At 41.7% G+C, this 25,161-nt stretch overlaps 1 protein-coding gene across 2 annotated transcripts in view; it reads right to left on the bottom strand.

Moving 5' to 3' along the window:
* The window catches only part of PHLDB2 (pleckstrin homology like domain family B member 2), a 107,898-nt gene that overhangs the window by 76,607 nt on the left and 6,130 nt on the right, over positions 1-25,161 (bottom strand). Inside the window, exon 2 of one of the 2 annotated variants that reach the window (XM_063104922.1) lies at positions 311-1,644. In XM_063104922.1, the coding sequence (XP_062960992.1) occupies positions 311-1,644 (1,334 nt within the window). Of the gene's footprint in view, positions 1-310; positions 1,645-25,161 lie in introns of those variants that run through there. The other variant, XM_063104931.1, reaches the window with a different exon arrangement.

Consider the following 25,161-nt stretch of genomic DNA (forward strand, 5'->3'; position numbering starts at 1 on the left):
CTGTGCTTCCTGGACTTAGGACTTTCCAGCCTGAGAAACTGTAAGCAATACATTTGTTTTCTTTATAAAGTACCCAGTTCGATGTATTTTGTTATAAGCAGAAGAAACAGACTAATAGACCACCCATGCCTAATAACAGCGGCTTGAGAAGAGGAAAGACAGCAACAGAGAATCTAGGAGAAACAGCAGTGGCTTGTGCACGTGGAAATCCCCCACCCCCCCCAACAGACACATATGCATGGAGTCTGTCTCCAAGGCTGCCCTGGAGGTGCTGGTCAATGAAACAGTGAGGTCAACAGACGAAGATTACCAATCGCTCCATCTCCTGCTCCCTGAGTCTTTCCTCCCTCTGTCGCCGGTGATAATCCATCAGGTCATCGCGTCCTGAAATGGAGCTAATGCTGCTTTTCCGTTCGCGAAGGACAGGCTGAGGAGTTCCTGAGGCCTGCCTGAGGCTGTCCAAATCAGCATCATCTAACTCCACAGACCCACAAGAGAAGTTCCTCCTGGCCACAAACACTCTGTCCGGCTCCCCGGGATGAAATGAATGACTTGGGCTGTTCCCCGAGTATGAAAGTCCCCGATCAAAGTCATCAGAGGCACAGGACGAGGTGGAGGCCAGAAGCATCTTCCGAGCTACTCGAGGACTGGCAGGGACACTGAGGGTGGAACTTACATAAGGATTGCCCTCAGATGCAGAGGTTTTATAGGGTAAAGCCCCTGAGCTTAAAGAAGAAAAATTAAGGTAATTGTCATTGTCTATTATGGTATGAGGTAGATCCTTTTCTCCCAGTTTTGTTCGTTTGGAATTGCCCAGAGAGTTTCTTGGAAGCACGCTGAGAGGCGTCAGCTGGTTCTCTGTGGCTTTGTACAATCTGGGAAGCGATCGGCTATAGGCTCCCATGTGACTTAGGCTGCTGCTAGAGTACTTCCTAGTTCTTAAACTGATGTTTTCAGATGCTGGCTCCTTTTGTCTGCTTAACTTGGGCTGAAGTGTCAGGTTGTCCTGAATGTCCATTTTCCTGGCTTGCTTTGGGCTTGAAGGCATGCTTGCTGCCCCTGATCTGCTGATGGGAGAAGGGCCAGTATCACTCAGGGAACCTCCATTCCACATGGCCAGGAGTGAGCCAGATGCCTTGCGTCCTTCCAGCCCTCCGAGAAAGTAGACACTGTCATGTGATTTATTCCTCGAGCTATATTTGGAATAGGGAGGCTTCTCTGAGAGCCTTAAGGACCTTTCATTGTCCCGGCCAATATAATGCTCAAAGTCTGCTCTCCCAAGCGGATATCCACTGAGGGAGGAGGTGGTGCTGAGCACAGGAGTGGGAGGTTTCACGGAAACGTTTTTGTCAGTTCCATCACAAGAGAACTGCTTGCTTCCCTGGATTTTGGCCAGGGAGGGGCTACTTTTGACACTAGTCCCCAAAGGAGAAGGGCTTCTCTTAGCCGGCACAGGTTGTGAGAGGGTTAAATAGGAGCCAGAGTAGTCTCCATTGGCTTTAAATCTCAGACTGGAAGAGTATTTCTTTGGGCTTAGGGTCTCCATCATGTTTTGGGAATCGTTCTCAAGGGAATGTACTGCAAAGCTTTCCTCTAAGCTACCATTTTGCATGTGGCTATGCTCGGCCATAATCTTGCTGGAATCTGAAAAGGAAGAAAAAGAAAGTTTTACTTAACAAAAAAGACTTAAAAAAAAACCCCTGTCAGCCTACATCGGAACAGTCCTGCAGTCTGACCTAATGCAACTAATAAACACAAACTCTGTTTTACTAACAAACCTAGAAAAATTGTACTGCAAATTGAAGATTTAATTGAAGGCGATCTGAGATGGTTTTTGTACAAAAGAAAAATAACTCAGAAGGACAGCAACAGTACTTGAGGGAAACAAATCCCTAACCACGTAAAGGTACGGAATTAGACTGGTACATAAAAAAGATCCTCTGGTGTTCTAGTCTTTGGAGGACCACCTGCTTCGTGAGAACCTAGCAAGTGCCCAAAGGGTCGATGCAATGAACCTTCCTTTAGATGTCTCCGCTAGAATCATTAACTTCTCAGAAACAAAGTCCCAAGAAAATAAAATTACATTCTGGCAGAGAATGAAAATTTTATGTTAGATGCTGGTCAATAACATGAGTGTTAGAAGACAGTTCTTTAAACAGGGGCTGTGGGGGTTACTGTCTCAGCAAAAAGACTTAAAGCTCCTATACTCATCAGAAAGAGGCAGGTGATAATAGAGAAAAAGGGTGTCCCCACATTGTTGCCCCATGAGAGGGAGCTGTATTTAAAAATCAGAAACTGTTGTATGCTTCAAATTCCCTGGTACTTCAAACACCCCATGCTCATCATTGATATCAAACCCTCTCCTCTAGCAGAAACACATTTCTCCCTTGAGTACCTATCAGTCCCCATCCATTCCTCAAGGTACAGATCATCTTCTATGATTAAAAATTTTTTAAAAATTTATGCACCCATAAGAATATGTTTGGGGCCCTAGTATGAACATTAACTTAAGAAACTAAAGTTTCAGTCTATGTCTTTGAATTACAACCATCACTGCAAATGAGAAGGCTTATATTTCTAACTGATAAAAGGATTCTCCTTAGATTATCAGTGAAGGGAAAACACAATTTAAACATTCTCACTGAACTCATGCACTGCTGACACTGTCCTCCAACCCTCAGGCACCTCAGACACTAATTATTACATCTCTGGTCTACATATAACCAGTATCACGTATGGTTAGTAATCAGTTTCATAATGTGATTGTCTCTGTAACTAGGCCAAAAGTTTAAGAGGGTTACTTCTAGTATTTTTATCTTATCCCCACCCCTCTGGATCCCATTGCTCCACAGGTGAGAAACTCAGTAAACAAAATTTTCAATTTTAATCACAGCCTTCTTCACTCCCTCCCAGCACAGATTGAAGACCTCCATCCTGCTTGCTCAGCCTCACAGACTTCCTGGGCAAATTCGGGCAGCCTACCAAATAAGGAACTGCTTCTTATGCACAGGCTGGGACTGAGAAACAGTCTGGCTGCTTAAATCCTGGTGATGGGTTGAGTACCCAACTGCCCATAATGCTGTATTCTCCCCCAACAAGCTCTGCCTTGGGTTCCTTACCCTCCAGCTCAAAGCCCCACCCAGACAGATATAAGCATAATTTATCTTTTTAAGTGTACCTCAAAAAAATTGAGGTTCTCCATTAGACTTGGCTCCCAGCTGGGATCTGGTCCTGCCAGGTCTTTCATTGCTCAGGGACCATGCCCTCTCTACCCCTGAGACAAATGCCCCTCTCAGCATTACTACTAAATGTCTATTACTACCAATTCTGACCTTGAAAGCAACACCAGCCTGGTTTGATACATTTCTCACCATGCCCCCTTGAGGAATGAAACCAAGACCCCTAGTCTTGGTACCTTCTATTCAGAATTAACTTCATCTGTGGTTGGTTCACCATTTTAAATTCCAGCAAGCCTTGGCCAATTCTCTCAAGTTAAATACAGCATTTCAGAATTGAAGAAAGAAGGAAATAGATGGATCCTGAGGACATTACAGTATTATTTATTATAACTGAGTAAGCTTGAAAAAAAGTTGAATAAGCTATATAGTATGTGATATGAATGAATATTATGCAACCACTTAAAATCATATTTTGAGGTATATTTTACTAATATAATGTTAAGTACATTTTAAATAATATATATACGAGTGCAGTATTTTTTATACAGTTATGCATCACTTAATGACATACATTCTAAGAAATGCATTGTTAGGTGATTTCGTTGCTGTGTGAACATCATAGAGTGTATTTACACGAACCTATTGCTCTTATGCTACAAACCTGTGCAGCATGTTACTGTACTGAATACCATAGGCAATTGTAACACAATGGTTACAACGTCACCAGGTGATAGGATTTTTCAGCTCCATTGTAATCTTATGGGACCACCATCGTATATGCAGTCCGTCACTGACTGAAATGTCATTAGGTGGCACATGCCTGTATATACACCCACCCATATTCATGGATTATACACACAGGTATATCCTGTGTATATAATGCACAATGAGTGCAGTTTTCTTATACATACATCCAACTGTACACATAGGTGCTCAGACCAAAATCCTGGGAGTCATGATTCTATCCTGGGAGTAACTGATCTCTATCACTAACACCTCCTTCCTCATTTATCCATCAACAAATCCTATCAACATTGTCCTTAGAACATATTTTGAATCTGATCACTTCTTACCGGTTCCACTGCTACCTCCCTAGTATAAGCCAATATCTTCTCTTGCCTCTGCTATATGCCTGTTCTCCTACAGCAGCAAACAATAACAATGTATTGGAAGAAATCACACCAAAAAATTAGTAGTGCTTTCATCTGGGTGGTAGTATTACCAGTGATTTTTAATTTACCTCTCTCATATCAGTTTCTATTTTCCACACATTTTATATAATGCTTTTGGGTTGTTTGACAATCAGAAAATAAACCACTTTGCATAAGATACTAGAATACACTCTGTAGCAACATTTCATTCTTAAGCTGATTAGACTCTCATGTTTCCTTAACTCTTACCCAGTTTTCGAGCCAGATATTAACTTTTCCAAAAGTGATTATTTTAAAGAACTTCTTGATCAGACTAACTTAATATGTAAATATTTAAAGACTGCCACATTTTTTTCAACTCTTCTAAATGACTCTGACAAAAACGTTAATTACCAAATTTATCCGTTCCATACTTTAAGCATCGGAAACTAAATCAAATATACCACCTTCCCTAATAAGCATAAAGCTAATAGAATGGTTACCATAAAAGTCTCCAGTTGTTTGCTGAACATAGCTTAGACAAAAACTTTAGTATCCTCATTTAAAAAAATGTAGTTACTAGGATAATTCCTTATTTAAAGTGGTTCTGCATATTGTATAGGGAAAAAATAAAAATCTCAATGGATAGTTTCAGGTACTTTATATTTTAAATAGGTATTAAGTATCTGCCATGTATCAGACATTTATTTAGCAGGCATTAGTGTTGCTCACTAACATTCCAGTTCTCCTTGCAGCAACATAGTGGTGTTTTTCTTCCTCATCCTCGTGATGTTAGGGGTGGCTATGTCCCTTGCCTTGATAAATGAAATATGAGAAAAGGTGATCTGTCAGTTCCATGCTAAAGAATCAAGAGCCAGAGCATGATCTGCCATTTCCCATCCCCCTGCTAAGATGACCAGCCTCCATCCAAGTTTGAGGAGGCTTCGTGAGCCTACATTCCTAACTTAGGACAAGATGAAACAGGGCCCTTGCAAACCCAAGATTATCTTCAGCCACTGAGATCTGGGGGTTGTTTGTTACTATGAAGATGCTCTGAGCTAGGCATTGGGGAGTATATGGTGAAAGATATCGTTTCCTGCCTTTACAGACCTTACAGTCCAATGGGAAGGATCAACATATGAACAAATGATTGCTGTACATGCCTTAACAGAGAACTGATTGACAGACTGGTAAAGGGACATGGAGTGGCGCTAACCCAGTGAGAGTGGTAGTCTTGGGAAGGTTATGGTAAAAAGAAACGACAATGAAGCCAAGTCTCACTGAAGGAAAGGAAATCAGAAGGATATCATACAGTGGTAGCAGAAAGCCATTTCCACATCTATACTTTTGTGAGTGTAAGGATACAGACAAAATTCTGAGCCCATTTAAGGTCTCAACAGTGGTAAATCTGACAAACATCCTATCTTTGATAGAATTAAAATCAAAAATTGTGTAGGAAAAACCAGGTAATATTCTATATCGTGATCTTCAAAATCTAGAGATGTAACTCTCCTGGGATGAACTGTATTTAATAATAATGTATTTCTCTCTCAAAGTTATCTAAATTCTTTCCCACCTGTACAACTGTGTAAGATATGCCCTCTGAGTCCAAGCGAGATACCTACCCTAAGAGCGGGTAACTTGGACAGCAATCCTCTGAGCATTTACGATATTTCAGGCAAGGATACAAAAAAAAAAAAAAGAAAAAAATCCGTAAAGGAGATGTCAGAATATACAAGAAAAAAATTAATGACAGTAGGAAAGACTTCAGTTTGAAGGTTATATATACAAAATGGGAGACAGAAATAAATTAGATAGAAAAGGTATTCCTACAATGTGCAGACACAGCAATCCAGAAAGCAGGCCAGAGCAGATGTCATTAAAAGAAGTCAAAAGCTAAACAGAGCTCAAACTCTGCATTTTAAATATTTACTCTAACAGTACAGGATTGAAAGGTTTAACATCTCATGTCAAAATGGATACTTAAAAGTTTAACTTTTGACTCAGCAGTATAAGATATTGATGTCATTTACATGATAAAATATATTAATATATTTGAACCTGTTCACAGTTGCAAATGCTACTTAATCACTGAAATGAAATATTACCAAGCTTTGCCCCCTCTTTATTTGGGCTAATAAAACTATAGAGTATTAAACTACTACAGATTCCCTACTACCCCATAGGGTTCCACCACTGTCTACCTCTCCTACACCACACATACTTTTTTTGTAGATCAAGAATCGTAATTACTGAAGCAGTCTGGCTGGCCAAATAAAGTACAATACTGAAATATTACAAAGTAGTATTGGCTAAAAGAAGATCCGCTTCACAGTTTCTAGGGAAAAAACAAGCAGGACATTTACAAATAATGAATCACATATGAGAAACAGCCATGCAACACTATTTGACCATACATATTTGTAGAGAAAAGTTACAAATGATTTGGATAGAAAGACATTCCACAGAAAATTTAACAGGATACTTAGTTTTTCAGTTCAACCTTATTGGGTCTGTTAAGAATGTGTAAAAGGTTACAGTTTTAAAAGATTTATCATTAGACACAAATATAGAATTCACCTAGTTTCCTGATGCTCAGTTTTTCCTGCCATAGCTAAATGTATATGTATAAGTATATGTGTCTCTACTTGATATCTCTTAGTCCCACAAATCAATTCAATTCCTTCCCTTCTTCCAGAGCGCTCTTTTCATTTTAGGTGTGATCACATTAGTGGAGGCCTACAAATGGGAAATGCATAGGAAATGTAGACCAGTCCCCAGTGATGTACTTTGAATGAAGATTAGATGTGGGCAAGGAGAATAGAGTCAGAAGGGTGGAGAACACAGTGGAAGAGTTTGAGTTTAATTCCCCAGGCAGTGAGGGAGGGAGGGATGTGATTGCTGGCAGAATGCATCAGAGGCTGCAGCTGAGTTCAGAAGAGTTAGGATGGTGGCAGGTGAAGGACAGCACTGCAGGAGCAAGAGGCATTGCCAAGGTGATGAATGGGAGGGAAAGGGGTGCGGAAGTCTGTTTTAACATGTGGAAGAGAGGAGGCGAAGAAGACTCCAAGGTTTATAGCCTGTCTTCTTGATCTACACTGGTGTGTTTATTTTGGGTTTCCTGTACATTTTATGTAAGCAAAAAAGTAGTCTCAGTAAAACTATAAGATCCCTGCATTACGTTATTGTGGAAGCAAAATTGTCCCGAGGGCTTTACTTGCTGTATACATTAATACAAGCACATCCACACAATGCGCCGGGAGAATGGAAGAACCCATCTGGTGCCCATCTGAGACAAAAGACAACATTGGGAAGTCTAAACAGGAAAGATGTTAATGTGTGCTGAAACGTTTGCATTTACTTTCCAATCCATAAATTTAATCCCCCTGTGCTCTTGTTATTTTATCACCTGAAATGTACATCATCTCATTGTCAATCAGAAAACCAGAAGTCATGAAAGAGATCTTTGAAAGGTATGCCCGAAAATCACAGTACTTTTTCCCTGGAGAAGAAAAATTACTTGAAAAACCAATCTCGGGAATCATTTTTTAAAAGTTTCTTTGGCGATTCTTTCCTCTTTGGTACTATTCTGGCATTTGTTTTAAAATATAATTCTCCAGCTCCATTTGTACCAAGTAACAACATAGTGAAGCTGATCCCATTCAAACTGTAAGTCACCAACAGTGAATTTACAACACGGCCATTGCCAGAGTGATAGAGATTTTGGTTTCAAGACAATGAAAACACCCAAGGAGCAAAGATCTAAAAACAAAAGAAAAGAAATTAAACAAAGAGTGTGTTGTGTTGTGTTGAATTGTGTTAGAGAAGAGGGACTTATAGTCTGGCTTGTACAAATGCAGTTGTCCCAGTAATTTATAGCACGTGAATTTGGAGGACTCCTAAATTTTGCAAAATGTTACTTGTCATTTTACATTACTAAGTACAGACACTGCTTAGGATCACCCAATATAGCAGAAATTAATCAAAGGGGGGACATAAGAGCAACTGATAGAAGAGTAGAAATCATTTTATATTTTTATAAAAATGGGGAGGAAAATAATTTCCAAAAAAAAAAAAAAAAATCTGGAGGGTGTAGGTTAAAGTACCCACATTATAATAAAGTTTGAGTCTATACCCGTGTCCTGCAAGGACTCTTAGAACTGAGATGCTGACTCTGCATGCATATTTTGTGGCAGACAGTGGTTGGTGCCTACTGTTCAAAGATCTCACAGCACAATGGTGGTCCACAGGCTGGTCCCTTTCAGCACTGATGTTTACGATATGGCAATGTTATGAATAAAGTATGTACTGATGACATGTAATTGAATTCAGACACTGGCCGAGAGCAGTCCCTCAGAAGCAGTGCCATTCTTTATGAATTCTGTGGGGGTATTTCTGAGGCGACCAATGGCAGCAGATGGGGCCCGAGGGGAAGCTTTTAGAGGACTGAAAGGGAAAAACTGAGAAATCTGTTTCATCCCCAAACTCTAAGCTTTACAATGGAGAACAATGGGCACAAAAACCTCCCTATTCTCACCAATCCCAACATCAAAACATGAAAAAGAGGAGCTAATTGGAAGATTCAGGAACAGCCACTTCCTTCTCTAATAATATTCTCATTTAAAAAATCCAGAAGCAGCCAATTTTCCCCATCCTCTGTCCTCCAAACACCATCCTTAGTTAAATTCTTAGTCCCCCCAGCTCCCCCTCTGCAAACATATCCTCCTACTTCACAAATATTTCCTTTCATCCCTAAATCCTCCTCAGCCTCCTCCATCTCTGCAAACAAGCCTCAACCCTCCACATATCCCCACACCCTCCAGTAAACACCTTCCTCCCAGCAAATATTCCCAGATCCTCTCTCCTTCCAATCCCAACTCCCACACACAGTTTCTGCAAATATCTCTAACCCTGGTCCTTCCCACCATATGTCCATCTCCATAGAACTTCCTCTTCTCCCACTCACTCATCCCAGCTTCCTAACCTCTGCTCCCTTACAGTCTTCCTCCACACTCAAGACTTTATATCTTAGGGCAGAGAGGAAAAAAATCTTGTTTGTTAGTCGACATAGTACCCTTATTGTTCTTTTTGCAAATAAACATCGCAGCAAATGGATTCCAACTCCTCTTCCTTTGCACCATGTTTTTTGTCATTCAAAGACCTGCCTGTTTGAACAAAATATAATATAATTATAATCCACTAGATGCACGTAGGTAGGTCAATAATCTCCAAGGAGGATGTTTCCATCTCTCCAAAAGATCCACAAAAAGCAGTTCCACAGAAAGAAATGTATTTTAATGAAAGAATAAGGAGGCCTGTTTTGTTCTTGCAGATTGAATCTATTAAAACAGGCAGCTGTAAATCCCAGTGTGACACACACACACACACACACACACACACACACACACACACACACACACACACACACACACACACACACACACACACACACTCTTCCAGACACACGTTGTCCATATGTCCACAGCAACCTAAAATGCACAAAGGCTTTTTGTGACTTCCAGTGGAGGCTCTTCAGAACCCAGTTAAGAAGCATCCTCAGCATTCACCAGGTGTGAATTCACCTGGCAGGGCTGGGGAGAAAGGAGAAGGCCACTGGGGACTGGGATGTTGATGTGATGTTTCAAGACACTGACCCCACAGTGTCTTTCTTGGTTTTCTTTTGTTTTCTCTTTTGAATTTTTACTTTACTACATTCTGAAGACATTTAAAAGAAGAAGCATGGTGGAAGACAATTAAGGGCAGAACAAAAGATTCAAATAATACTACAGGGAGGAGAAAGGCCCCCAAAGGGAGTGAAGAATGTGGTGGCTTGGGGGATGGATAATGAGAAAACTGGATGCAGAAGGAAGGAGTGAGGACCAAAAATAAAAAGTCTCAGCTTCCCCCTGTCACCATAAAGGAGTCGTTATAACCCCAGGCTCCCATCCCTTGTTATCTCTAGCTGTACTGAGCTCTAAGCTCTGTCACAAAAACAACTCCAGATGGTATTCAAAGGTTCCTAAAAGTAATCACAATCCACAGCAATAACCATACTTCAAATGAGGATCTTCATCGCCTGTGATCAGAGAATCCTTTTAAATCAGTCTAGATTGCTTTATATTAGGAATTCTTAAGAATCTTAGAAGATTCACTGAAGATGGTAAAGCATCAGTTATAGGGATTTTCAAAAAAGTTTTTATGCTAGTTCCTTAAATAAGACTTGTCTGTAGGAGCTGTAAAATATTCTTTAGACTATCCCAGGAATTTGGCTGTATGTTTCCTGTGATAACTCTCTTCAGCCAGTGAGGAAAGCAGGAAAGGGAGGACAGAAAGCAAAAACAACCTCAAAAGAATGCTTGGGTCATTAAAGTTTCCTCCTACTTGCAAAATTCCTGACTTTACTTAAATAATCAAGATGTGACTTTATAAGTTAGGCTCACATTTGTGCTTATACCATTACTAAAATGGCTTTAGCAATATTTAAAGAGAATATCAATTCATTAAGTATTACATATACAAAAGTACTTCAAAAAGTTCATGAAAAGATTTGTATTACCTTTTAGTTCTATTTTTCCACAAACTTTTCGAAGTACTCTCATATATAATAAATTAAGTTCAACACAGTTCGAATTAAAAGTATACCATCTCCGATTACAGAGAATACAAGGGACAGAAGAGTATGTTTATAAAACCACAGAGATGCAATCACCTAATTCTAAAATATGGGAAAGTCTACAGAGAGGAAAAATAAAAAAAAAAGACTAATGTCTTCAATCAGCAAATGGCAAGGAAAAAAAGAACAAAACAAAATACAGGATGGAGAGGAAACTATTCTACGTTAAAGAGATTCGGGAGACACACCAATTAAATGCAATGTGTGAACATGGTTTTAGATCCCATTCTGAACAATCCATCTATTAAAAAAATGTATGAGACAATCTGAGAATTTGAATACTGGAAAATAGATGATACTGTAATTAATGCTGGTTTGTTTTTTTTTAAGCTGTGATAATGTTATAGTTACATTTTTTAAAAATCCTAATTTCTTAGAGTCATATCATAAATTATTTATGGAAAAAATGCTATGGTGTTTGGAATTTGCTATGTAACAATCCAGGTTTGGGGGGGTGTGGTCTACAGATGAGACAAGATTAGCATATGTAAATAGCTATTGAAGCTAGTTGATGGGTACATGGGTCTTCAATGTATTATTCTTTCAGTGAATATTTAAAATTTTGTGTATGTTTAAAGTTGTCTCTAATAAAATATATTTTGAAAGATACATGTATTTATAAGTCAATATGGATAAAAATAAAATCTATATACTGACAAAAATTATAGTGGCATGGGAAATGATAAGTTAGGCAAAGGGCATAAAGAAATATCCTGATTTATAAGAATGAATATGCTAACCATAAATAAAAATTTTAAATAAAAAACAAAAAATTATAGTGGCTCACTTTACAAAGAAGAATGGGATCATATCAGTGGCCTCTAATTGATTTTTTTCTGAAAGCATGAAGTACTAATCCTCTATCATACTGAACTAAGTTTCTAAAAGCTAATAGTTTTTTTTAAGTACCTGGGAAAAATTTGAAAGCAAATGCATTGTCAAAATTACAAGTAAATGGGTCATTATATTTAGGAGACTTGCAAAATAATGCTAGATGGGGTACCTAAATTTTGCCACTATATGTGCCCAAATAAAAACCATGTCTTCAGAAAGTTGAAATGTAAAAGTATTTACAAAAACTTCTAAACCCTCCATATCCTGAAGAATTTCAGCCTTAAAAAAAAAAAAGTTTAAATACACACACACACACACACACACACACACACACACACTCCTTACTTATTTATGCTAAGGAAGAGATTGACATACTTTGTAGATATTCAGATTCTGTCACTGCTTCTCTGAAAGTGGAAGAGCTCTTTAAGTAGCAAGTTATAGACCCATATTTTCAGGGTTCTTCATAGAATCCTAAAACAGTTTTAGTTCAAGATAATCATTTCTAAAATCTTCCCAAATAGATCAACTGTTTCCAGATGTTTCATGTTTCTTTATCATTGGTATAATTCATCCCTGGGTTTAGGTGACTCTGACCATATCTCCTGTAAACCTAGAAGAGTTCTCTCTTATTGTTATGGAGACTGCAAAGGTCTGTTTGCTCGCTGCTCAGGAGTTAATAATTGAGACAAGTGTTGGTGTAAGGAAAAGTAGCCTTTAATCAGGAAGCCAGCAGCCTGAGGAAATGGTGGACTTATGTCTCAAAGACCATTTCTGCCTCTCTTAGGTTGGCCAAAGGGTATTATAGGGGTGTGTGGTGGAAAGCTGCCTCATGTTGACCAAGTGGGGATGTGCGGACACACTTGAGTGTTGATGATAAACACCAAAGAACTTCCTGGTGGGATTTGACCAGTGTCATACTTTGTTCTCCACAGGTTCAGTTTTTGTTATTCTCAAATTAAAACCAAGTTAGTAAACCAGTAAAAAATGGACATCTGGGCTAATAATTTTTCTCTAATTATTTGTGTACAATGTGAGAATAAGAATCATTGTGTTCTTGCAATTAGCTACAGGCTATGTGGTTTGGGTTACAGGAGAGAACATGTTTTTAAATTCAAAGGTTTAACAAAATGGAGTCAGTTCTGTTCAGGCTGTTACCTTATGTGATCACCCCAGCGAAGATAAAGGCAGAGAAATGGAGGGTCATAGAATAACTAACTTGGAGGTCTTGAGTATCTGTGTGCACTGTACTTCAGACACCTTCTAGAAGCAGAGGGGTACTCCAGGGAAAGGCACCCTTCCAATCCTTTGACCTCAATGCTAATTTCAAGCAAGAAAAATACTGATCCCAGGATCACATGGGGATAAAGACGCTCTTTCCTGACCCTGAAACCACTGCCATGGACTTGAACTGGAAGCTTAGGAGAGCCCATGGGAGCAAAATTCTCCTGTCCCCACTCCACACTACTGATCAAAATATATTCCCTTAAGAGTTAATATTTGGTTTTTCCCAAAGTAACATTACCCAGACCCAAACACTTGCTACGATCTCCATTCTCTAACCCAGTATGGACTGGGCATAGTCAGAACGTAAGTAAGCTCAGGAGAGATGGAACAAACACAAGTTAATCCATGGTCTTGTTTTTCCTTTTAACTCAAAATTTGGGTGAATGGGTTTTAAAAATACTATAAAGTAAAAAATAATAGTGGTGATGCTACCGTTTCTTTATTATTTAACAGTTGATCATGCAGAGTGGGTGCTGTAAAACACTTAATTTTTCCCTTTCCTGCTACCTACCTTTTGACTACTTATTGATTGGAAGGAAAAGGGAGAGAACCCGAACTAGTAAAGATCAATAAACGATTGACTAACTTTGATTTAATTTTAATCAATGCTATTTTTTTATGACTCTAACCTAATAAAGGAAATGGTTAAATTAAGATGTTGTTGTTATTGTAATGGCCAATCTAGTACAAAGAACACTGAACAAGCTGCCAGGGACATGAGTCAGGAGACCCATCCTAGGCCTGGTTCTGCCAAACACTAACAGAAGTAAGATCTAGAGCAAGTTACTTCTCCTGTCTTCACCTTGTTTTAGCAGAGGTTTCCCCATACTTAAAATGGTAAGGGTGAACTAGATGTTCTCTGCTCCAACTTTCTGGACTACCATATACACTGGTTAAACAACCCAGCCGTGCTTGTTATATAATGCAGGAAATGGAAATGACCACAGAACAGAAACATGCTTTAGTGATAAAGTGGTGGCTACCTAACTGGGAAAAGATTTCACCAGCACTGTTGCCCATGACATTCTGAGAGCATGGTAAATTGTTTCAGCATAACATAGTGGGAAAAAGGCCAGGTCAATATTATATTAATGCAATATAATATAGGTATTTGATTCAGAATGATATGTAAGAAACGTTTTGTCTGCATTCTCATGGCTTGCAATTTCCTTAATAAATCTTAAGCTGTTTTTGAAAATCTGCTTCTGCAATGATGTAAGCATTGTGGCAGCCAGACATCACTTCCAGGTCCCTTCTGAATATCTCTTGGCTACAAAGCACGATTCAGATTGGATCTGAACTGGTCAAAAGAACGCAGGAGCTGGATTTCCTTTGCATTTACTTGCTTTGTTTTTGCAGTACAGTGGTCAAAAAACAAATCTTGTAAAACTCTTGTAACCTTTAGCTTTTTTGCTATTTCATAGGCTAATTCCATGAAATCCATCTGGGGAAGTCACATGCAATGTGTGAACAAAACACTCTAAGATGATCAACAACAATTTCCACTGAACTCTAGATTTAGCAGCAAGTCTTAGAAAAGGCTGACCCAGCTTAAGGTAACAATATTAAATATTGGCATGCACAAACTTTTTCTTCTTCTAAATTTGTAAAGTAAGGAAAGGCAGTTCACCTAAAAAAATCAAAATCAACCTACAAAACAAACATATCTTGTAAAAATCTCTCAAAAACGTCTCCATCTAACTTAGCCTGTTCACCTATATCTATTTATTTGTTTCTTCGTATAGCAAGTGTCTGCAACCCCCAGCTTTCCCACACCTCAATAAAATGATTTTTATGCTTGCGTTTCTCTCATTGACCACTAGCTGCTACAGATAATCTTGTATTTAAAGCAGATATAACACAAAGCTTCTTTTCAACAATGTCTAAGAAACATCCCTAAATATCATGAAAATATCTGTGTGTTAATTAACCCCTGGAAGGTTCAAATTCCTGGCTGACACAGAGACAAATGTTTATTAAATGTTTATTTTGAAGACATTTGAAAATCTGAACTACCCTTTTTGATTTATTTCCTTTCGAAAGACAAGGGTCACATTAATCCAATCCCAATAATTATTTCAAGCTAACAGTTATTTTTTTAAAAAAATTACTCATGTCCCTCTCCTCTCCTGTCATCTGAAAAAAAAAGTAAACAAGAATGGCCAGGTGAAAGGTGGTAATGAAAAGGCTGCTACACAACTTTCATGTAGCACCTGCAGGGGCAGACCCCTTAAAAGAGTCATCACTTTGGAGTCACTTCTAAATATACTACCTTGTACTTGGCTTTGAGGTGCACCCATTGGCTAGTTGTCAAAACGATAAGAAACTACCTCAGCACTACTCAGAGCACTTACCTCTACCAGGAAAGGCATACTAAAAACTCTCCTATGTCGGTGGAAACTCCTAAGTTTGAGGATTCAATAAAATAATAACTACCATGGCAGGACCACTTAACACACAAAACTAGAATCCATAATCACAAGCTAACTGTAGTAATATAAATATGAGAGTGCACATGTTTGTAATTGATCAGGTCATATGCGGGCAACTTTTCTGATAATCAAAAACTCACTGAGATAACTTCTTTCTATAAACGGAGCCATTCAAAAACACCATGCTTTTAAAACTCTCTAAAGAAATTAACAATAACTTTATATTACTGTCCTTTTCTTCCTCATTAGGTAAACAGATGGAATGGTGGACACTGTGGGGTGTGAGAGGAAGCACGATGGAATGGGAGTGAGCTGTGGCTTGCAGATTCTACCACTACCTGGTCAAGTGAGTTGGATGGGGCAGAGGATTCAGATAAGAAAATTTCTAAGGCTCCTTTACCCTTGGAGTTATTTTGTCCTACTGGCCCAAAGAATTGCCAAGCTTGAATCTTCCTCAGATTCCCATTCCAAGTTCTATGCAATCGAATTTATCCTAGATATCCATTCATCAGTTTATGAATGTCCCCCACGATTGCCCCAATGCATGCTCACCCCCTTACATGCCATTCTTTTCTTCCTCCATACTCAGGAGGCCTCTCTCACTCTCCCTTCTGTCCTAGACAACTCTATCCATTCATATACTTTACTTTTAACTGGCAAGGCAGGGAGGGATAGAAAATCTCAAATGTTCTGTTTTGTACCTGGATTCAAAAGCAGCATCTGCTGTGTCTGTGGAACCATCTGTTGCCCACTTTGCCATGGAAAGGATGGTGCAGGCATCAAACGTGGAGTGTCACAGGTCACACAATGGAATTATCCCCTTGTTGGTGCTGATGTACCCAGGCGCATGCTCCAGTCACCATGGCTAATGCCACCCCTTCCCTGCCAAAGAGTTCATTTTCTCACAGGGAATGGTGCTTCTAAACTCTCACAAAGAGTCAGATCCAGTGTTTTTTGTTTGTTTTTTTAAATTCCCATTTGTTTGAATATCTATTTTTAAATCTTTAATCCTGGGATGTACCTAGAACTATGTCTGCCCTTAACTTGCTTAAGACCTTATGAGTCACTAATCTGTAAGCATCTCAGTTTTTACATCTATAAAATGAAAGGATTGAATTTAATTATCTCTGAGGCTCCCCTGTCCTCTAAGACTCCAGAACCCTATGATTTTAGCTAACTCAAAGTCCTCAAAGAACACAAGTTCCTTCACCTCTGTGGTATATTAAGACTCTTAAGACCAAGCGCAAAAAAAAAAAAAATCAGCTGCAGACAAAAAGGTTTCTGTAACAAGATCTCTTTGTGTGGAGCTAGAACACAGTTAAACAAGTTTTTTGAGGATCCAAATTAGATTAAGATCCCTAATCTTGTTAACATATGCCCCCGAAGGAATACTCCAATACAGGGTTTGGAGAGGGATAATTCTTTGTATGCATGTCCTCTACATAGTAGGGTGTTTAACAGCATCCAAGGCCTCTACCCACTAGCTGCTAGTAGCACTTCCCTTCTCCCCACATGACAACCAAAGCTACATTACCAATAATATCCCCTGGGGGACACCCCCACCACCCACTGAGAACCATTGCTCTTAAATATATCAGGGCTTTAAGATAAAGCACATCCCTTAAAAGGTTTTTTTTGTTTCAAATGGGTGATATTTATACAATTAACAATTAAAATACACGAAGACTTAACAGACAGTCAGATTTATAAAGCACAGGTATTCCATCTGGAAGATTCACAAAGCTACTGTCTTTCCAAGTCATCCCTAGCACTGCCTCTCTGCTAAGAGTTGAAAATTAGCATACAAAGATGTAACTTCAACTACTCTTTAACAATATTTAAAAGGAATCATATTTTTCACAATGACTTCTCCAGTGCACTCCAGAATCAATCTTTGCTTACAGACCTCAAAATAGAGCTCTGAAGAAATAGCAAAAATCATAAGTTGATTTAATCACTTTGGCTTTTTCTTCCCTCTCCTGTACAAAACAAAATGTTTTTGGAAAGGCTGTTAAAAGAGTTCGGGCTTTGGTCAGGGTTATTGAAGAGAGGAGTTAGTTAGCAAACTCTTAGCCCAATTTCCCGAGTGTCTTTTCCTCCCCTACTTCAAACAGGGATCCAGCAGACACTCCCAGCAGTCGATCTTAGCCACCAAAGAACAGCAGCTGCTAGCTGCATGAAACAGATTGAAGCCTGCAAGTTGATTAAGATGATGACTACTCCTAACCAAACATCTCATTTTTCCATTTGTGAGAAAGTCTGGGTTTTGCAAACCTCTGGGTCTCAGGAGGTGAGGGCTACACCAGTCAACTAAAAGAAAAGAACTCAACTCCTCCTGGCTATTAAAGGAAACACCAGTCATATACATTTTAGAGACTTTACAGAGTTCTTAAGTACATATAATGTTTAAATTCCCATATTAAATGTATAAGACCAAAAAAAAAAAAAAAAAAACCTTTAAAATAACTAAGTCCAGGATATGAAAAGGGAACCATGAATAGACACAACTGTTACTTTTCAAAGAACCTTAGCTCTTTATTCAAACAAATATTTACACAATTGAGAGCAATGGCACCAGGGATATAGCCATTCTGTTAAAACAGCGGGCAACTCTAAAGGTTTATTTATCCCAAACCTGACTGCTCTGTTGCTATCCTCCCTGGAACTAAGAATTCAAGTGCTCGCAGGGCAAAAGTTTAATCCTCTCAAACTGTGAACCCCATTTAGATCTCTACCAGCTCAATTCAGATGTTAGAATCCCAGAGACATCTCAAACTACCAAGTTAAAACCAAACTAGGAAGCTTAAAGTTACACATCCAATACTTGAAAATCTACATCTGTCACTTACACATTCGTATAATTAAGGGAAATGTGGCTGACAAATATTTATACTAAACGGACTCCGCATTTTTATGCCTCTTCTAGTACCACTCCCAGCTGCGCCTGGTTGTGACTAGCTGTGCATTCTAGAACTCTTGAGAGACACTTCAGGGCTGCAGAAGGAAGACTTCTAGGGAAGAGGGCAGGGCCAGCCTAGAGGATTTCCAGCCCCGGGCAAGTTTACCCACATAAAAAGCTGCGGGCGTCTTTCCCTTTCTTACACAAGAAAGTAAATGAGGAGACGCTGGGAGCAGGTTCGACTTCCTAAGCTCTTTCAAACAGGAAACTCCAACCCTGGGAGGGACAGCCTGTCGACCTTTTAATTTCCTGGCGGTGGCGGGAGTTAGCCAGGTCCTTGGAGCTTTAATAAGTGATGACTGCTAGGGCTAAGTTATTAAATGAACCAGCAAACATTTCAGCTGCGCCGCCGCCGTGCAGGACGCTCGTGAAACAGAGGGTCAAAACACTCCCCAAGGCTTCCTTCCAGCCGCTACCTCGAGGGGAGCGGACACGGCCACACCGTAAACTTTTAGGTGATCCAAGGCCAAATCGGAATCGGAGACTCTCGGCGGTTCAAACTCACGAGCCTCACTCTGGAAACAAAGTGGAACTAGTGGCGCAACTAGCCAGAAATTTGAGGGCAGGGGTGAAGGGACTTCTCTGAATTCTTTGCCCCACACCATCCAGCAGCGGACCTTCCCTTTCGGTACGATCTATCCCGAAGATCCCGATCCCTCTTTCCTTGAGCATTCCAGAGTCGTTGGCAAAGTTGCCCCCCCCCCCCGTCCCCCCAAATCCTACTGTTACCTACAATCACTCTAGGAGCATCTCCCCTACCCGGCCACTCCCTCCCCAGGATCCTCTCAACCGCGGGTCCACCCAATACCCCAGAGTCATGCACAAGGGAGTTCGGGGCCCCCCAAAGCTGCGTAGCCCGGGATCCGCCGACCCCAGCCCGGGCTTTTGTCCCCACAGCCTGCAAGAGAAGCGAAGAAACTCTGCGCTCCAGGCACCCACTCACCGTCTCATCTTTCCTCCAAGCGGCCGCTCTCCGCGGGCCCCGCCGCCCTCTCGCAGGGCCCTTGCCCCCGCCCTCCCTCTCCCCTCCTCCAGCCCCGGCCCCGGCCCCGGCCTCGCCGCAGCTCCAGCCTCCACCGTGCGCCCGCCGGCCACTCCGGACTGGCGTTACGCAGTCAGCGCGCCCCTCCTCGGCCCGCGCCGCCACTGCCTCCTCTCCACCACCAACCCCGGGCCGCGCAACCGGCGGCGACCAACTCGGCGGCGGGGGAGGCGGAGCCCCCGGGGAGCCCCACGGGGCGCGCCGAACAGGCTCGGGCCCCTCCTCCCGGCCGATCGCCGCCCCGTCCTCACCGGGTGCCTCGGCGCCGCGGGGTCCCGGTGGCCTCACAGGGAGGGCGCGCTCGGTGCGCCGCGCCACGCTCCGCGGTCCCCCTCAGGCCGCGGTGGTGGGCTCCGCGCGGCTCTGTCCCGCGTCCCCGGGCCGCCTTGTAACCACCGCGGCGGGCGCCGAGAGAGTGCGAGCAGCCAAGTCGGTGACCCGCTCCGCTCTCGGGCCGTTTGCTGTTGGGACCTTTACTGCTGCTGGAGGGGCCTGACTGTCCGCCCCATCCCCGGGTGCCAGCTTCTCAAAGCCGCGCTCACAACGACGCACCAGAGACTTTTGTGGCAGGCTTTTTTTATGAGCTGGAAGAGGGGCGGGAAGGTACAAGTCCTCGGGTGATCATTTCCTCACCCGTACGCGAAGTTTCTGCTGGGAAACTCCAGGTGACCGCACCTCCTGCCCACAGTTAGCCCCCGGGCAGGTTTACCTGATGCGTCAGAAAGGCAGCTTTGCAAAATCGTTGAAGAACGGCCTCAGCTATGGGCTGGGTCAGGAGGGTTTTCAACTCATTCATACTGATTTCCTATCAGTCATATCTCTTGAAAGTTCTACATTTTTCAACATACTTTTCTGAGCTGCTGTAACCACTGAAAACAGTGCTCATGCGAACGTCCTCGAGCCTGTGCTTCCTCGGAAGGCAAATGGACCGAGGGTGGCCCGCAGTGCATCTCGGCACGCGGGAATGTGGACCTCTGCCAAGTTTTGGGCCAGTCTCTGGGGTAACACAGATGAAGGACATAGGCCCTCGGGGAACTCCAAACAGCAAGAAAAAGCACAACGAACTGCAAACTATTTAACTTCTGGGGGCAAGCTCTCAGGAACAATTTCTTCGTCTATTGTATACTAATAATGATACTGATGGTGAAGGGTAGTTAATAAGCTTCTGGATAATGTATGCACGGTACCCGGCCCCTGAGTAGAACTCAGTGGTCACTTAAATAGCTTATTTAACGCACTTTTCATGTGTCCAAGTAAAAGTCTGACATAATTTCAGAGAGAGCATCAGCTATGGAATGCTTCGTGTTCCGTAGGATTTTTTTTTTTTTCCCCTGTCCTGGGTTTTTGTCCCATAGAAACATACACCAATCGATCCAGCAGTCAAGTGCTCCAGCAATGTTCTTTTCTCTCCCACATCATCAGTGTCCTCTTTACTGGATCATCCCCATCAACAGGAAATCATGTTATTTCTCCCATCTTAAAAAACAAAAAACTCCCTTTTGACTCCACTTCCCCTTCCAGCCACTTGCTCTTTTTTTCTCGTTGGCTACAGGAAAACTCCTTTGGAGAGCTGTTAAGAAAAGCTGTCTCCAAGTTCTCTCTTCCCATTTACTCCAATCAGACTTTGCTTCTACCACATCCTAGAAAGGTTCTTATTGAGATCACACGAGGAAATGGAAAGGCTGTTTCCCAGTCTTCATCTTACCTGAACTATCAGTAGCAATGAACAGTTGTCACTCTCTCCTCCTCAAACACTTTTATTTCACTTCCATGACATAACATTTTCACGTTTTTTTCCTACCCCACTGGGTGCTCTTCAGTCCCCTTTGCTGGTCCCTTCTCCCAGCCTCTGAGCATTGGAGTGCCCAGAGTTCAGACTTCGGACCTCTCGTCTTCTCTTTATCTACACCCACTCCCTTGGTGATTTCATCCTGTCTCATGGCACTAAATGCCACTTACGTGTTGATGACTCCCAAAATTTACCTCCAGCCTGGCCTTCTCCCCTGTACTCCAGGCAACTGCGCACTTAGATGCTTGCTAGGCTCCTCACAATTAACATTTCCAACCCTGTCCTCCAGCCACCCTTTCCCAACTGAAGTCTTCCCCATATCAGGCCTTAAACCTTGGTGTCATCCTTGACTTTTCTTTTTCTCACACATTTCAAATCCAATCCACAAGGAAATTCTTTCAACTCTCCTTTCAAAGTAAATCCAGAATGAAGCTGCTTACCGCTTCCACTGTTATTACCACCCAGGTCTGATCTACCATTGTGTATTGACTCTGATTACCCTTGCCCTATTTCTACTTTTGCCCCAATACAGACTATAGTAGTCCCCCTTTATCTGTGGGGGACACATTCCAAGATGCTCAGGGACTGCCCGAAACCTCAGACAGTACCAAACATTATATAGACTCAGTTTTTTCCTATACATACATACCTACGGTAAAGTTTAATTTATAAATTAGGCACAGTAAGAGATTAATAACAGTAACTAATAACAAAAGAGAAAATTATAACAATATGCTGTAATACAAGTTACATGAATGATTATTTCTGGAATTTTTCATTTAATATTTTCAGACTGTGGTTGACCACGGTTAACTGAAATCACAGAAAGCCAAACCGTGGATAAAAGGAAACTACTGCATTCTCATAGCAGCTGGAGTGACCCTTTTTAAACATTAAGACAACTCATATCACTCCTCTGCTCAAAACCCTGCAATGGCCCCCATCTCAATCAGGACAAAAGCCAAAGTTCATATAATGGCCCAGAAGGGCAATACATGATCTGTCATTCTTTGACCTCATCTGCGACTTCTCTCACTGCACTCACCTAGCTCCTGCCATAATGGCCTCCTCAATATTGCTAGGCTGGATTCCTAGACAGGTATGCTTCCATCTCAGGGCCTTTGGGCTAGCGGTCCTCTCTGCCTGGAATTCCCTCCCCACATATCTTCACGTCTTGATCCCTCACTTCCTCCAAGATGCTGCTCAAATGTCACCTCAGTCCTCCCTGACCACTCAACTTAAAATGCATTCTCTGTACCATTAAACTTTATTTTTATTGACAGAAATACCACCTCCTATCATATTATAAGCTGTACTTTTCATTATGCTTATTGTCTGTCCCTGCTCACTAGAATGTATGTGCTATGCAGGTAGGGATTTTTGTCTACTCTCCCCAGTGCTATATCTACTGTGCCTAGAAGGAAGCCTGACACATAGTTGATGCTCAAAATAAACGATGGCTTTGACCCAAAGCACTATGTTTGCAAACATTTCTTTGTACAGAACAACACCAGCAATATACTTGACTAGACAGACATCTTAGAGAGAGTGGTTCTCCTGTCAAAGGGTCTAGGAAGTAGGCATAATCACATAATACAACTAGAATGGCAGTTTTTCAAATATATGACAGTATTAATTAATTTAGCAACCCTATGAGATAATTACTTATAATATCCCCACTTTATAAGTGAAAAAATGGGAGACTTCCAGTCAGGATGGTGGAATAGATGGTCCCCAGTTTCACTCTCTCCCACAAATCAACTAATTTACAACTATTAAAAAGCAATGACAGCCAAGCTGGGGCCACTAGAGCTCAAGGGAAGAGGAGAAGAGACTGACAGAGTGCATGAAGGCAGGAGAAGCCACAATGAGAGAAAGAAAAAACCACTCTGACCGTTTCAAACCCCAGCTGCCTCCAGGCTGGAGCTGAGTGCGTGGAGCTGGAGCTGGAAAAAGCCGCAGCTGTGCCTTTAGGATGAAGTTGCTTGGAGGTGGCAGGGGAGAAGAGGGCCTTGGTGGCCCTCAGGCCAGCAAAGCCACTAATAGGGTTTCCATGGACCCACATAGGAGTGAGGAGCTACAACACCTGACAAAAGGTGCTACTCAGAGGCCAGTGAGTCATTGCAAGGGATCAGAGCATGGCCCATCCAATGAGAAGTGTTTGTAGCATGGGCAGTGGGGGAGACAGGCCCACTGGGAGAGTACTGGGGCACAGCAAGGACAGCTGGTCCACCCCCAAACAACGCAGAGCCGCTCAGAGGAGACTGGGCAGGAATATAGAACTACATGGGGTGCAGTTTGATGAAAAGGCAGTCCCAGACCAGTGTTTCTACACAACCCACATGCATTGGATTTCAGTAAACCTGGAAGTCCTATAAAGTCAACCATTAAAACCTGAGCTGCACAAAAAGCCTTCCCCAGGGAATCAGCAGCAAAGCAGCAATTTAGCTCAACACAGAGCTCAAGTACTGGTCCCTGCAGGAAGTTTCCTCACTTTAGAATCAAGCAAAGGAAAAAAATTAGTTCCAGTGCAGAGTTTAAGTGGTGGGAACAGCAAATAATCCAACACAGAACTGAAAGAAAAAACAGAGTACCCAGAACCACAGATGAAGTTTGATATTAACTAGTAAGGGTCTCATTTCACCAAAGAACACCTGTAACACCTAGAAGAACTGGAAGTCCCCTGGGCTACCAAGCCAGAAAGTGGGGACAACCACACATACCTCCACTGCCATGGGGCCTGCCTGGGGTCCAGAGGCATGGATCTGGGGACCAGACTCTGCTCCCATAACTAGGCACACTGCCAGCACCATGGGGCCTTCCTGGGGTCCTGAGGTATGGAGTGGGGACTGTACTCTCCTCCCACAACCAGGCACACCACCATTGTCACCACCAACTAAGTAAGGAGCATGCCAAAAACCCACCCACCTCCATGTGGGTGGCCCATCACAGCCACCACAATAACCATGACTGCCACGAAAGCAGCTAGATGCCATGACCACCATGCAGATGGTCCACCAGCCACTGAAGTGCATTGACACAGGAGAGTCACCAGCAGAAACCAAAGAAAAGAAGAGGATATCTCTCTCCACAAAGCTCTTTCCAGAGTGACAGAAGAAGCATCTGCTCTACAATAGCACTGGGGGACCTGAACACACCTCTCAGCACTGGACAGATCATCTAGGCAACAAATCAACAGAGTAACCATTACTCTTTCAGAGGGAGAGAAGAAATCTAGGGTAATTAGAGGGGGGAGCGGGGAGGGAGAGGGGGATGGGAAGAGACTGGACAAGGGGCATAAAGAATAATTATGATTTGTAACAATATATATGCTAAAAAAAAAAGTGAAAAAACGAGACATGGAAAAGTCAATGGTCACCAGCTAGTAAGCTGGTAAAGTCAAATTTTGAACACAGGCAGCATGGTTCTAGAGTCCATGCTCTTAAATGATACTCTCCACTTCTTCTCTAAGTATGAAAGTGATCAGGGGAAATTTCTGTACAATGAATAATTTCTAATTACTAGATAGAAATGATCCTCACTGCCCTCCCCTCACGACCTTGTTTTACCTGTTGAGGTCTCTTACCATATATATAGCCAAGCTCCTTGAAGGCCAGGGGGGTCATTTTATTCATATTTGTGTGAACCACATTCCAAGACTTTTTACATGAAGGACCTCAAAAAGTATTCATTTAATATGACTTTTTAAAGTTACTAAGCTCAGCAAAATTTCTCACTCCTGACAAGTTAGTGTGGTTTTAATAGCTTTCATAATGCCAAAGCAGCCTGAAGACAGAAGAGACAACCTGAAAGTGCAAGTGTTAAATTAAATGGTA

Source organism: Cynocephalus volans, chromosome 1 (assembly GCF_027409185.1).
Source record: "Cynocephalus volans isolate mCynVol1 chromosome 1, mCynVol1.pri, whole genome shotgun sequence".
NCBI lineage: Eukaryota > Metazoa > Chordata > Mammalia > Dermoptera > Cynocephalidae > Cynocephalus > Cynocephalus volans.